Consider the following 16,031-nt stretch of genomic DNA (forward strand, 5'->3'; position numbering starts at 1 on the left):
TCTTTTAAAATTTTAATTTATAATATAATTACATACCATATATTAAATATTATATTTTATTAAAAACATTTATTAATTATTATTGGTTCGATTCAATTTATAGTAATTTAGTTTTAGATAAAACGATAATCAAACTATATGTATTCGGTTAATCAAAATTAAAAATCACACCATATCTTTTATTAATAATTCGGTTATATCGGTTAATTTGGTTATGATTCGATTTTTCAATTAATATACTAACCCTAGACAATATAAAATAATTTTCAAAGACAATCATAACAGTTTTTTTGAGCATTAGATTTTTCTAAAGTTTTCCCAAGATATGGGATTTAAACGTAGTAGATGATTTTACAAGGTCTCTTATAAATTTTCACATTCTTACTTACCATTAAATCACACTCATTTAAAAGTACGATAGACGAAACGAGAGATGAGAAATACAGATTGTTATTAAGAACAATTAAATTACCACACATCCCAAACAAATCCAAACCTACAAGTTATTCCTTGACATGAGAGATGCAAACTAAAACAAATCAAATTCAAAACAAGACATTCTTTTTTTTTTTTTAAATAATAAAAAGAAAAAGACTCAAAGCAGTAGACAAAGCAGACTCCTGAAATACAAACTGAAACATTAATTTATCCATGAAGGACTCAAGTCTGAATGATTATTTTGGTTTTGTTTTTTCAGGTTTCAAAAGCTAAAGGACAAATTGCTGCAGCTATTTTGTCTCTGAGGTTAAACTTCTTGGCAATTATAGGACGCACATCTTCAACTCCTACCAAACTTTCCAAAAATGGCAATAAAGAAACCAACTCTTGATCTGAACGATCATCAAACCAGCTCTCTATTGGTATCCCATTGTCTACTTGAAATCCAAATGCCTGATTACAACAAAAAAGACCTTATATCTTTTGTACTTTCACCTTCTTTTCTTATTAAGGCATTGTACAACAAAAAAAGATCTTATATTTTGTGTTTTTTCCAGATTAAACCTCAAATTAACTTTTTGCGTGAAAAAGACCTTGTATTTATTAATTTTTTCAGAAAAAACCCTCAACTTTGTATTTTTTTTTTTCGAAAAAAACCTCAACCTTCTAAATGCTTCCCAATAAATTTTTTTAATTTTTCTCTAAAAAAACCCTCTTACTTTACAAATCTTTTTTGGAAAAAATAAATGACTAAAAGGGCCAGATCGGAAAAATGAAAAAAATACAAGGTCTTTTTCAGGCAAAAAATAAATTTGAGGCTTAATCCTGAACAAATACACAAAATACAAGCTCTTTCTTGAGATTAATCCTGATTAAAAAAAAAAAAACTACCTAATTGGTTTGTTAAAGTCCAATGAAAGTGAATTATCATTTCTTGGAATTTGAATTTTGAAAAAGAAAAAGAAATTAAGAAAATGAATGGAATTAAGTGGGTGTTTGGCAAAACTTTTCAAAACAGCTTATTAGCTTTTCAAAAAGCTAATAAGCTAAAAAAGTGTTTGTGTATTTAAAAAGCACTTTTCAAAACAGCTTTTTGGATAGGAAAATCTTAGCTTTTTAGCTTTTTAACTATTTTACTCAGCTTTTCCTATCCAAACACTTTTTAAAACCAGTTTTTCCTAAAAGCCATAAGCTAATAAACACTTTACGTAAAAATCACTTTTACCAAAAAAAAAAAAAACTAACCCAAACACACCCTAAATATACCTGAGGGGAGTTATCAATCATGACAACACGTGCCAAATCACGACCAAGAACAGATAAATCTTTGAGGTAATTGCCTTCAAAGAAAACACAGGATTCACGATACACACGATGTCTGAATACTTTCCTTTTTGGATCCAACACATTCAGAAGCTGTTCAGCATATATGCTTTGACTTGCAGTAAAAATAATAATCTCAAAAAGCCCAGCCACCCTCTCCAAGAACTCCTTCAGGTAAGGCCGACATCTAACATACACCCTATGATCTTCCAGATTAAAATTCACCAAAAATGTGAAATCTGCATCTTCACATGCTTCCAATGTTGAATGCACCAATGTCTCTGTAAACCAATAACACCTTTAACTAATTTACATTTCTTTATCCATAATATGCAACCATAAAACAAATCATATGTGTTGCTATTATTGGTAAAAAAAACTAAATATATTAATATACACTGCCTATATTATCAAAAGCAAGTATGTTGATATTATTGGTAAAGAAAATAGAAATGCAAGAATGTTGCTACTTCCTGTAATTTGCCCTTTGTATATTGGGAAAATGCCATAAAAGCCCTTGAGTTTGCAGCCTTTTGTTGGTTTTACCCATAGTCATATTTTAGGTTCATTAATACCTCAAATTTGCAACTTTTTTTTTTCAATTTTGCCCTTTTATGAACCAGAAAAAAGGGTAAAACAGAACATTTATGCCAATTGAAAAAAGATGCAAACATCCGGTTTTAATGAACCTAAAATCCGTAAAAGGGTAAAAAGGACAAAAACTTGCGAACTGAAGGGTTTTTATGTCATTTTCCGTTTCTGTATTAGGAAAAGTAGATTGGGTAAAAAAGTAAAATACTGACCATCCAAATCTAGGACGAGGGTAGTTGGAGGGCAACTTCGTGTTTGTTTGGGAAGTAAGATAGGCCTGAAAGATGGAACAACAGAGGCTAATTCTGGCAAGTTTTTTATAAAAAAATATGGATCAAATTCATCGTATTCTTCGCATTCATCATCTTCCATTTGAACATCGGATGATGTATGATCATGTTCATGTTCATGGTCATCTTCATCAACACATTCTAGCTTTGAGTCTTTCATGCATTGGTATATGGCTGAAACTTCACTTGATAGACCACATCCTAATTATGTATCACAAATAATAAACATATTTTATGCTAATAATATTAAGATAAATCTGTTTCATGTAAGCAAAATAGCAGTTTAATTATTCACCTCCATCTACAATTTCTCCATCAATATTTCTGGAAATGTGGAATGCAGGAGAAAATATGGTTCCATTTGAAAAAGATTCTGTTGTCTCACATCCCTACAAAAGAAACACTTTCACTTTGTGAGAATCCATAATTACAAGATCCAAAAGTCAAACAACAAATGGATAGATATATGATTACCTCAGAATCCACAGACATGTTGTTGATTGCAATATAAGAATCATTTTCCAAACATATTGTGGCATTTGTGTTATTATCTGATATGCCTCTAGAATTTAAATTAGTTGCATCAACATTCTCCTTGCTATCCTTTGTGTAGGTGGCTGCTGCTAGTTACAAAAGATACAGATACATAAAGCATCCGAATTTATATTTATAATCCTTAGTGAACAAAAAGTAATAATAATGTCAAAAAATAACAAAAAGGGTAACCAACTAACCTGGTTTTAGTTTTCTAGCAGAAGATGTAATCATCTGAGAGGCTTTGTTTTCTTGGTTGTTGACATTTTCAGGCACCTTCTTCTGAGTTTTTGAAACTTTTGGACTAGCAAGAGCTTTAGAAGAATTTCTTCCCATTGCTACTTTCTTGGTTTGCATCTCAAACTTGGGAAAGAACCAGATTCAGATGCTTAACAACTTGAAATTTTTTGTAGATGTGTTTATAAGTTGTGATCTTCCACAGATTGTTCGCATAAAGTTGCCTAACACAGCTACAGGAAAGTGAAAGATAATAATCAATCTAGTCAACAATATGGAAGTTTTATTTATTTAAAACTTTGAAACTTAATGTAGGAACAGAAATAAGACTCTTGATGATCTGAATCAAGGGAATCTTGATACCAAAATAACAATCACAAGATTCACAGCTAGAACTTTCAATATATAAAACTAAATAAACCCTTTGAACTTGATACTTAGAAGCCTCTTTTACATTTTAAGATACCTGAAAACTGAAAACTGAATTCTCTCATTTGATAATATTAGTTTTATTGCCAAGTGCCATTTGCTCAATAGCATCAGTGGATAGATAACCCTCAAGTTTATGTGTTAAAGTCTCTTTAGACAAGTTTGTTTGACCATTGAAATAAAATGAAAAGAATTGCATGGGCAAAGAAAACTTAATTACATACAAGACTCCTACAGCGGTTTCTAAGAAGCAAGAACGTTAAATGAAAACTTCGTAAATTACTCTACTAACACTACACAGTAAATGTCTATCTACTGTACAAACGAAAATGAAAACGAGCAAAACGTTGAATCCAGAACATATGCAACAAAAATTAGAACTCAAAACACATAACGCGACTACTAAACTTCAGATTTTAAACAATCAGAGCAAGCAGATACTTAAACCAACTGTATTTAACAAGCAATAAGACCTCGATTTCAAAAACCCTAAAAACCCTACTTTCAACAAAAAATCAGCTACAGTAACACAAACAACACATAAAGAAAGCTAATTTGAAGCATTTGCATTCTCAAATCACCATACCTGATTCCAGTTCGATCAGTCCCTCAGCTCAGTAACACTTCGCAACTGGTAACTGTCCGAACAAGGCGAATTGAAGCAACCGTCAAAAGAAAGAAAACGATGCCATAAATCAAAATATATACAATCCAGCTGAAAACTTTTGAATATTATTACCAAGTAACGATTAAAAAGCTTCAAAAATTGGAAATTTTCCCTCCAAAGAAAGAGAGGGAAACTAAAAAGACGAACGAAAATTTGGGTCTGATAAAAAGATTTTAGGGGAAAATTTTATTTATCCTTTAATTGATAAAAACACAAACGAAATTGCTCGAAATTAAGAAGCTCCGGTACGCTCAATCCTAATTCGCATAAGATACGCGTGCAATTCACGGACGATTTGGTGTGATAAATATGCAAGTTTTGAGCGCGTGGATTACACAGCCTGAGATATAGGTATTAAACATACTTGCGAGTTTTCAGGGGTATCAAATTTTGCTATTTATTTTCCTCTTCCCTGAATTTTGGTCTGGTTTGAAAGTCGTCTTGAATTCCATATAATTTAAAATTGATACCCAAATCTTATCTAAACTTAACAGAATTTACCCTTAACCTTTTTCTTTTAGCTAAAATCATAAAGAACAGACAGTTTATAAGGATCATAACGGCATAGATGTGTTGATACTTGAAACAGATAATTTTCGGGTGCCATCAAAATGGGTCGTGTTAGTTTGACTTGCCAATATTGTTTTGTACATTCTTATGATTTCATAACAAAATTATATAAAAACGTGGTTATAAGTATTATATTAGTAAACAATAAGTAATAACTAATATAATAAATTAGTAAACAACTAAAATTTTGTAATTATTTTACAGGTTTTAATCAGAAAGTTATATATTTATTTTTGCAAATAAATCCTTATAGAGGTTTTTTTAAGGAAATTTCTATGTAATTCACATTTCTCACAAATAAATCCTTGTAGGGTTTTTAATTAGTACACTTAAACGCTAAAACACATGTATTTTCTTCAAAATTGTGTACAAAAACACCATGTATTTCTGTACTTATTTATTTAATTTGCAAAGAAGTCCTTGCAAAATAATTCTCAACAACAGGATGTTAGAAAAGAAAAATCTTAGGTGATGTTTGTTTTTTCAAAGAGAAATTGTGTGAAGTCTGCAAACCACCTCTGTAATCCTCTGTACAAAAGAGGTGGAACAAACGGCTGCAGTATGTAATAAAAAGTATGTTTGTTTTTTAACGTCTGCAGACTGCTGCAGTAAGTTAAACTAAGGCGTGAAAAGGTTTGAAGCAGTTAGTTTAGTGTTGCGCCACGCAGCACACGCGCAGCAGTTTTTAAGTCAGAAATCTTCTGAAAAACAAACAATTGTTAATGGTCAAGTGTTGTGCATGTGTTGCGCGACGCAGCAATAAGTGGTTTGAAGTGGTTTTTTTTAAAAAAATAAATAAAAAAAATAGCACCTTAGTATTGAAATACTTCATAAACTTAAAAACTTAATAAAAAAAATCAAAAACTTATCTACAACCAAAACAAGTGTACATAAAATTTATGGGGTGGCTCCAGGTCGGGTTTATTAACTACATTTTTTTCATATAAATTTTCTAATGTACTTTTACATAGGGAGCATTTTTTTTAAATTTGTTATTAGACAGCGACTATTTCTCTAGTTGTATGAAAGTAGGAATAATTTTTGTATTTTTGTTTTTGGTAGAGATTATTTTGGTATTTTTATGAACAGTGGGGACATTTTTATAATTTGTGAAACACAAGTATCATTTATGTAAATCTGCTAACAAACAGGTCCATATCTATTATTTTATGAAACATAGCCATGTAAATTTAGTATTAGGAACACAAGTAGGAGTAGGTGTTTGTTTGAATTGATAGGTTTGATCCGATCCGATCAAATAAATCCAAATAGATTTCAATTTTCAAAACATAGATCCGAATAATCCAAACTAAATTAAAATCCGATCTAATCCAACAAAATTACAATTCGGTTGGATCAGTTTTTACAATTCGGTTTTTAAGTGACGTGACATTTTAAAAAATATATAACTTAAATATTAGTCAACTCTATAAAAGTATCTAAAAAACTTTTTTATTATGAATTATAATTTATAAATAACTATTAAAAAAATGATTATAGTTTAATATTTCATTGACAAAAAAAATTTATAAGTACATATTACGACGTTATATTGGATAAAAGTTTCTAATAATTAAAAAAACAATTTAAGTAAATTGATAAATGATTATATATATATATATATATATATATATATATATATATATATATATATATATATATATATATATATATTAAAAATAAGTAATAAGTTGTTATTCTGGATTATTCGGTTCTTATTTTATAAACTAAAACCAATCCGAAATCCAAAATAATAATTCAGTTCAACTTAAAATCAATTAAAAAATCCAAATATCTGAACCAAATAGTTTAATCCAAATTATCCTATTGAACAATTCGGTTTTAACCAAATAGTGAACAACCCTAAACGGAATGAACCATTTCTGTAGGTTTTTGAAATATAGGAAGCATTATTGTAAAAAGAGTTATGTATATGGACCTATTCTATAAATTACATGTACGGTTTTTTTAATTTATTTTTTATAATGGGACTATGTTTGTAATTTTCTATTAAAACATGGACCATTTTGTAATTTACTTTTTATAATGGGACTATGTTTGTAATTTTCTATTAATACAGAGACCATTTTGTAAGTTACAGAGACTATTTTTGTAGGAAAAAAAATTTACGGACTGTATTAGTAAATATCCCAACAAATGTAAAAAATTATAAATTTCTATTTTTTATAAAACCACATTTTACAAATAAAAAAAAATACTGTGTGCAACTGCAAATCTATTATTACCACCTTGAAGAATACATAAAATGACACAAATAGAATCTATGACAAAATATTGCCTGACAATTCAAACAAAATATCATAGAAAATAATAATAACACTTGAATCCATGGGCTATATTAAATAGAATCATACGACAAAATCTCGGTTATATTTTCAAGATATGCAGATCCAAGTCCAACCATTATATCTCGAAATCCCACAACTTGCCTAACATAATTCCAAACAGAATCCCAGAGTATCATCACAAACCACAGCTATCCTACACAAAACCATAAAACCATATTCTAAAAAAAATTATATTTATTGCATTTCAAGATCAGGTGTCATATCAATCACTGTCATGACACCTGATATTGAAACACAATAATTTAGATTAATATCAGATAAAAAAAATTATTAATAGTTGTTTAATATAAGAAATGACAAAACTATCGTCCTAACCTGTATTTGATATGAATTGGACAAGACTTAATCTGATTGATGTCAATACGACAAAAACTAATTATATATCCAATCAAGAAAAATGTTTGATGTCAATCTCTCGGCTATGTAAAAGTTGCAAATACCATAATCATTGGAATTTTAGATTTTACAAGATAATGAATATACAATTAAGAAATATGGTATAAACGAATTAAACATACATAATATTCCAAGATGATTTTCAAAGGGATAAATAAAATGGTTCTTTTTTGTAAACTACACAAATGTAAGTATTGCAAATGCAAGTGATATTACATGAGATTTCGACTCTCAAAACATTTCACAATCGCAATGTAATCAAAGAGCTGCTGATTGAAGAAAAGATCGAATTCTTTGCAATAGCTCAGCTTTTACAGAATCAGGAACAGCAGCTGCATAAAAAAAAAAATACTCAATTAGGTGTCTTTTTTTTTTCAATGAAAATTCAACTAGTGTATTCCGAAAACTTGGATGATATTTCATACCTCAAAAGGAGACAAAGATAAAAATATTTTACAGAATCAAATCGATATAACCAACTGATTTATAATGATAATGATACGAAAACATATAATCTTTGAAAGTTTTCCAATAAGAAAATGTTGTTGTTTTCATGTAATATTTATGACATAAAATATGAATTAGTGGAAACAAAGAGAACAAGCATAACTCACCTCTGCCTTTTGGTGTAATGAGATGAACAAGGTCATCAATAGTTACATTACTCCTTCCTTTCTTCCTTGTAAATGATCTGTCATAATTAATTAAAAGGAAATAAAAAACTTATACAATTTTGGGAAGCATAATCTTATAAGTCAATGCATCAATCTCAAATCAGTGTCTGCAACTGTGTTGAATGTTTACAGATGGAATTATGAAGCACAATGGTTTGAAATTGAAATGCATCTACTATTATTTCAATGAAATGTGCAGTTCTTGTTTATTTAGCCCAAAAGAAAGAGCTTTAGCAACATGTCTTGTTGAATGATGTTCAAGTTATTACTTATTACCTACACCATTTCTTTGATTTTAGGAATTCAGCTTTATGATAACAAGTAACCATGGTTAACGACATTATAAGCAATCTTTTGGGAGAGCTCCCAAATACCATACTTATACGACTGTATCGATACACACACACAGAGAGGGAGGGAGAACCTGCAAAGTGATTTCATTTCATCTTTCCAACCACACTCGATAAGCCTTTCCCTCAGAAGCTCCTTCAGTCGTTCTTTCTCGCCACTCTCAATCAACTATAACAATCCAATGAAATCACAAGTACAAATAAGAAAAAAAAAGTAGCCAAATTAATGAATTGTTCTCTCCAAGTCCCGATTCAGCGACTTCATTTGGTCCGTTTTTCAAATTCAGCAACTTGATTTAAACAAAATTTCATGAAACTATGATTATATCGTACTTTGATGTTGATGATTTCTTGAAGAGTAGGTTCTCGATCATGTTCTTCCTCCTCTGCGTCTGGAGTGGGCGGGCGTTTGATCGAAGACCTCCTAAATTCATACACAGAAAATTAAGTTAAGTCAAATGGAATTGATCCAAGTAACACCCATCTCGAAATTTGCATTGCGTTAATGATCAAACCTACGATTAAAACTTACATTTTTTCTATTGAAGCTCAGTATCAACCTACGAAAACCTTCGATAGTCCGATCAGAAGAAAGTCCGACCACCAAAAGTTTGGGGTTGAAAAAATTAGGGTTGATCCATGGTGGCAACATATACTATTATCATATTATTATTTTTTCGTTTTTTTAAAAAAAAAATTATCACCCTAACACACTCATTTTTTTATCATGTATGGTGATTGAATATTCTTTTTCAACCCTGTCAATCTTACAAATTACATGTGAATTAAATCATTTCGGTAATTTTTTATTGAATACATAATTGTCTAGCTATGTCGAAGTATGAAGTGTGGAAAAAAATAAAATGGTATGTAAAAAAATAGTTTAGCCATGAGATTGAATAAATGATAATAATTGATTGTATTAGAATGTCTCTTTTTCTTTTACTTTTTTTATGTTGTCTTTTTAATAGCATTATTTAGAGGAGTCTCAACACATATAATCATAATATTCTCCTATTTCTCATGAACCAGGCCTTTAAAAAGAGTTGGATCAACATCATCTTCCTATTTCCTTTCATCCATTCTTCCCTTCTAACCGATGGTACACAAACGGATACATATTTGTCATTAACGAACCCAAGAGAACCCCATCTCAATGTTGTGAAGAACATATTTCGCTACCTCAAAGGAACAATTTTGTTGTGTCTATGGTATCCATCGAAGACATGATTCTTTATAAAAGCATTATCAGATGCAAATCTATATGGTTGTCAACCTGATCGAAAGAGCACGATTGGCGGATGTCAATTATTGGATGGCAAATTAGTAAGTTGGCAATCGAAGAAACAAACGTTTGTTTAGATTTCGACTGCAGAAGCAAAGTATGTGGTTGTTGCAACTTGCACATCTCAAGTTATCTGGATACAAAGTCAACTACACGATTATTCAATCACTATGAAGAAATTTCATTTGTATTGTGACTCGCAAAGTGACATTCGCATCTGCCATAATCCAGTTCAACATTTGAAAACCAAACACATTGCTCTTCGCTATCACTTCATAAAAGAACATGTAGAAGACGGGAACATTGAGGTCCATTTTATGAAAACAACGGATCAACTTGTAGATATTTTTACATGACCTTTAGATAAGAAGTCGTTTTTAAGGATTTTGGATGGTTTGGGGATGATCGAAGCAAGTTCTGCTCCATGTTCTTCTTGATAGAAAAGGTTTTGATTCTACTGGTGTTTTTTCTAAATTGTTCAGAGGTTATTGTTCTCATTCAGCGTTCACATTCGCATTTCCTCTGAATCATTTTGATGCTAATTCACATTGTGGGGGAGAAAGTTGCTCGATGTACAATATCTTTGGGGGTTGCTGCTTACTATGCCGAACGTCACTGGGTAACATTTTACAAGTTTGTTTTTGTTTATTTTGTTTCAAAATTCAAAAATCCAAAAAAAAAAATCTTATTTTTGTCTTTACTTTCCAAAAACAAAAATTCAAAAAGATTTTCTTATTTTTGTCATTTGATTTTCAAAAACAAAAACTCAAAAAGGATTTTTTTTTTTTTGTTATTATATCATATTTTGCTTAACTTTTCGCGTCTCACTGTCACAATATATTATTGTGGTGCATGCTCCATGATCATATCTATCTAATGGACAAGTATTCTTTTGAACTATTGTACTGTTATGTGTCCCTAGAAGCATGTTGTTATATGTATACCTCAAGCCTCATAGACTTTATGTGTTCGAAACCTTAATGGAACTCTCATTATGAGTGTTTATTCCCAATTAGGCTATATTCACATTAGTCGAAGAGCTACCCTTCTCTTCTCATATTGAGTAAAGAGATTTCTGCAATGTCAATATATTTTGTAGAGGTACAATGAGTTCTTACACATAATTTTTTTCACCAGAGTTCTGTCATAATCACACACTTCAATGCATATCCTCGATATCTCTGGTTGAAACCTACCAGAATGTAGATATTGCCACACTCCGTGTTTATGATCCTGAGTCATTTTTACGTGATGATCGTGAAACCCACCAACCTCAACTAATCAATGATTGACGCTAAACATTTTGTTCAAGATTATAACAAAACACTTGTTTCAGTACCTTTCAGATATTCAAAATCATATTCCATTCGACATGCATGATCTTGATGAAATGTTCCAAAAACCAAGACATTTTTTCCCAACAAGATCCAATACTATTTTTTTTTTTTGGAATGTGATTTTTGTCTAAATATCTTCCTGATTTCTTGTTACTCTAAATCATATCCAAACATACTTGTTCTTAACTAAACTGGTCATCCAAGTAATTTTGATCAATTCAATCACACTTATGTTAAGTTGTGATATCGAGTAAAATGAGCCTACCTTTCGAAACCAATGAGAAAACAATCCCTTTGATGCCCATCAACAAGTATTCGATTGTATTTCATGGGAAACCACACAAGCAGTTCGTTATTTCTCTTAATGTCGAATGAAGCCATATTTGACTGGGATCCAACTTCTTTCGTATCAAGTGTAATTTGATATCACAATAACCACATTTTTTTTTAAAAATTGCTTCTCACTCATTCTTTGGCACACAATTGCACTGGAATCCTTGAGGTTTTGGGTAATACCAACTCGAAACCTATATTTCACAAGGTCTGTGGTCTGTCATATGATGTCGCTTTCAAATCCCAAAAGCAAATGAGCCTTACCTCAATGCGAAGGAGTGATATTCTTTTGGTGTCGAAACAAAAAGATGTCCTTGCTCATAGTTTGAAATAAGTTACGATTCTTATCCGGTTGGGAACAACGAAAGATCCGAAGGACATGACGGTTTAGGATCTTCTTGGGATTTGACGAAAACATGATAGCCACTTTTATGACGTGGCAATTTTTACGGTGACGAGTTAAATAACCAATGAAAAATGTGGAAGTGTCTTATTGGTTACCAGTTCAAATTCAAATAATTCATCGATTATAAAAGGAAATTAGTGATATTATTTTCAGACTTTATGCTATCAAAACATATTTCACAATATCATCAGTGTTTCATCGTCTTCAACAATCCTTGCAATCCCAACAATGGCGGCTCCTAACACCAATGTTGATCCTACAAACACCACCAATGAAGAAGAAATTTCACAACCCCTGATGAAGATTCAAAACATGAATCTTCATTTATTGCCAACATTTGATCAATATCCAAAACAATTACAGATGTTGATTCTAGCCCTAAATCACTATGTTCTTTTCCACTGTGTTATCATCATCGTTTGTAGTTCCAATGACTTGCACATCTCTTGCTGGTTCCACGATAGTATTCAACAAAAAGATAAAGGTGGTTACGTTTCAACTAACGAATAACATCATGCGAAATCTTACTAAGAAGCAGTTTGCACATATCATGAAGTTGCCTGCTTCAGGTAATTTTATATGGTCACTAATAAACAAGTTCTTCACATGTTTAGTGAAATGGCGTATCAACCAATTCTAAATGGAATTAGTCTATTTAGAAATTTGAATATTCCTTGTGTATGGAGTTTTCTTTTTGCTATCATATTGCGATGCTTAGCTGGTCGTAGTTCAGGGTTAGAAAAATCAAAATTGGAAGTTTATACGATGCTTGTTGGCATATACTATGGTTTGAATGTTCATTATGCCACACAACTATAGGAGGAATTTGAATCAACAATTATTCACACCAATCTGACAAATGATGTTTCATGTGCCCAATATTGGAGTTTGATTCTCAAGGAGGTGTATGAACAAGAAGGGGGTTCGGTTGCTTCAGATGTCGAAATTGATGAGTTTTCGACATTGGCTACTTTAAGACTTGTTGTTGATGATCCAGTTATTTTTCCAAGTGTTACTCGAATTCCATATGCAATGCTGAGACGTATTCATCAGAAAAACCCAATTCTTGTTTTGTAATTGGCATCCATTGATGCTAATATTTCTATTGGTGTTCTTCTACCAAAAGGAGCTTAGGGTTTTTATAAAGATGCAGAATTATAGAAGAAGAAGAAGAAGAAGAAGAAGAAGAAGTAGAACGAGAAACCACAAACTGAGAAACCACAACTTACGGTGGATGAAGTTGCTAAAGAAGTAATTGCTTTGAAGGCTGGTATGCTCAAGCGAACCAAGAAGCCAGCCAAGAGGCTTCGTGGTTCTCCAGTCAGGCCATCAGGTTAAGAACCTGAAATTGATACAATTGAGCAACCCCAGGTTGATTCTTCGCATACTCATTCTTCTTAGAATGGTATAAGGAAGATTCACAAGCCCCAATTCAACAAACGAGGTGTGCTATTTAGATACATTCATGTTCCTACTTATCCCGCTTCGAAGAAACGAAGGGCATTCGATATGGCCTAGAATTACAGCAAAAATAAGAAAAAGCATCAAGATCCACTTGATCTAGTATCTATCGAAACAAATAATGATAGTGAAAGTGAAGATAATTGTTATGAAGATTTTGGGCTTGGGTCACCTCGAAGGGATTCTCCAATCAAGTTGATTTTCAAGGAGAGAAGAAATCCTGGTTCCAATGTAAATGTATCTAATATGGATACAAATACCAATTCGAGTGAACACACATTAATATCCATCCCTGAGAAGACTACAGTCATACCACCCGGGGTTTTACAAACCAAGTCCAATAAGGGGGAGGTTCTAACTCCATATATCATTGTGAATGTATCTTATATAGACACAAATGTCAATATAGATGAAGGGGTGCCGAACAAAGATGATTTTGTTACTTCAACTCGTACAACATCAACCATTCCCACTTTAATCATTTCTACCATTGAAACATCCACTTCGTTACCACCACTTTCATCACCTATCCCAACTTTATCACCAGTTTCAACCATTTCACCAACTTACTCCACAATTATGCATGAACCCATTACTACCCTTTTCTCATCTCAATCTACTGAAGCAGAGAGAGTAATTCTTGATGTCGAACTGAATGATGATGATGTGATTGTTTCTTCTGTTGATCTGTAATTTGACCCGGAAGATGGTAACGTTCATGATTGTTTTTTTTTTGTTGATCTGAAATTTGACCTGGAAGACGGTAACGTTCCTGATGATATGATCATGTCAGGTAAAGAGTTCAAAATCCTTAACTCAAAATTCAATAATCTTCTTCACATTCAAGAAAATACTGGGGGGGGGGGGGGGAGGAATTTCGTTACTGGGGTAGAGATGGAGTACTTGTTAAAGTCTCAGGAGAATCGTCTTCATAACTTGGTTGAAAGCCTTGAAGAGAAACATATTGAAGGTTGAATGTTCATTCTAAAAGGATTGAGTATGAACTTCAAAAGCTTCATGATGTGGCCAAGGAGCATCATGATATTTTTTAGGAACAAGTGACAAATATGAAAGAGTATGTGGATCTAAAGGTGGTTGAACTTAAATCAAATATAACTAACAAGGTTGAAAAGGTCGACAAAAATTATGTTGTCTTACATAGCAAGGTTGATGTTATTGCAGATGATATCGCCAAGTTAGTTGATTTTAATACTGAATATTCGACTAAGCTTGACAAAAAAAATCAGAGAAGGATTCGCAGGTGTTCGCCAAGCTGGAAGAATTCATGTTTAGCATCAAGGAATCGATTTCGAAATTTGGTCTTTCGACTCAATCGTCTGTTTTTCAAGAATCAATTTCTCAATTGATTTCGTCCATTGAAGAAAATATTAAAGCAAAGTTTGCACCCATCCTTGAGTTGGTTCTTCGCTTACCAACCAATGCTCCTCGTGTTTTGCAACTGTCGCAAGGGGGAGATAAAGGATATAGTTGTATTGGGTCTTCAAAGGATTCAGAAAAAGAAGCAGTGGTTGGAAAAGTGATGTCAACTAAAATACCCATTTCACTTCTTATTTCAGTAACCAAAAATTCAACAAGAACCACAACAGGACCAATCAAGAAAGGGATCGTTATAAATGAAACAGATAGAGGTTCAAGTTTGAATTTTATGCCACCACCTTCAAAAGACGATCAAGGAGATAAAGTAAAAGGTATTACGTTGACTCTTTCTGAAGAAGAAAAGAAAAGGCAACATGCCTTGTAAATAGAGAAGCAAAGGCAACTAAACAACATTATTGTAACATCCTGAAAATCATGGGTGAAAATTTCATTTATATATATAAATTCAAACATCCATTTTCATTTATTCAAAAATTTAAAGTATTCCAGAATGAAATAATATATCAGATTAAATCCCAAAATCATGAGTGGCGGAAAAAAACAAGTATATGCGTTGCGTTCAAGTCGGGCCCTTCCCTTTCGAACTGGAAGTACCTGAAACCATAAACCACACACTGTAAGCACAAAGCTTAGTGAATTCCGTAAATACCACATACCATACATATCAAACACGTCATACATATCATACATATCCAGTAATCAATAAAAGTGCTATGTGCCAACCATAGTATTGTCATTATTCCACGAGTCGTATCATGGTCTTCCTTGTAAGACCGGGGGCCAAAACCCGGGGTCTTACAGACAAGTGCCAAAAGTCACCTATTGGTCTTCCATGCAAGCATCACAAAGAAAACCAGAATACAATTTACAACTACTTAACCAATTAACTAAGTCTATTTTACTAAGTGTCTAATTTTTGTAAAAGTCTAGTTTTTGTAAAAGT

At 31.9% G+C, this 16,031-nt stretch overlaps 2 protein-coding genes across 4 annotated transcripts; both read right to left on the reverse strand.

Annotated features, from left to right (window-relative positions):
* Positions 1-434: 434 nt before the first annotated feature.
* On the reverse strand, positions 435-4,683 carry LOC145011966 (uncharacterized). Of its 3 annotated transcripts, XM_078970719.1 has the most exons (8): positions 4,582-4,678; positions 4,429-4,480; positions 3,377-3,646; positions 3,117-3,265; positions 2,938-3,031; positions 2,565-2,843; positions 1,705-2,042; positions 435-891 (listed from the first exon to the last, which is right to left on the reverse strand). In XM_078970719.1, the coding sequence occupies exons 3-8, from the start codon at positions 3,531-3,533 to the stop codon at positions 694-696; spliced, it is 1,215 nt and encodes a 404-aa protein (XP_078826845.1). In that variant the 5' UTR covers positions 3,534-3,646; positions 4,429-4,480; positions 4,582-4,678; the 3' UTR covers positions 435-693. The 3 variants fall into 3 exon arrangements, with proteins under 3 accessions (XP_078826845.1, XP_078826844.1, XP_078826846.1); XM_078970718.1 differs by having other exon boundaries at positions 4,429-4,683; XM_078970720.1 differs by having other exon boundaries at positions 3,117-3,262; positions 4,429-4,681.
* A 3,189-nt stretch (positions 4,684-7,872) lies between these two features.
* On the reverse strand, positions 7,873-9,530 carry LOC145008509 (transcription/mRNA export factor). The gene is made up of 5 exons (XM_078967098.1): positions 9,401-9,530; positions 9,202-9,292; positions 8,943-9,037; positions 8,459-8,535; positions 7,873-8,176 (listed from the first exon to the last, which is right to left on the reverse strand). Coding segments are annotated over exons 1-5 (339 nt in total). The 5' UTR covers positions 9,403-9,530; the 3' UTR covers positions 7,873-8,102.
* Between the last annotated feature and the right edge of the window lie 6,501 nt (positions 9,531-16,031).

This window comes from Lactuca saligna, chromosome 8, assembly GCF_052625555.1.
Source record: "Lactuca saligna cultivar CGN05327 chromosome 8, ASM5262555v1, whole genome shotgun sequence".
In the NCBI taxonomy this organism is placed as follows: Eukaryota; Viridiplantae; Streptophyta; class Magnoliopsida; order Asterales; family Asteraceae; genus Lactuca; species Lactuca saligna.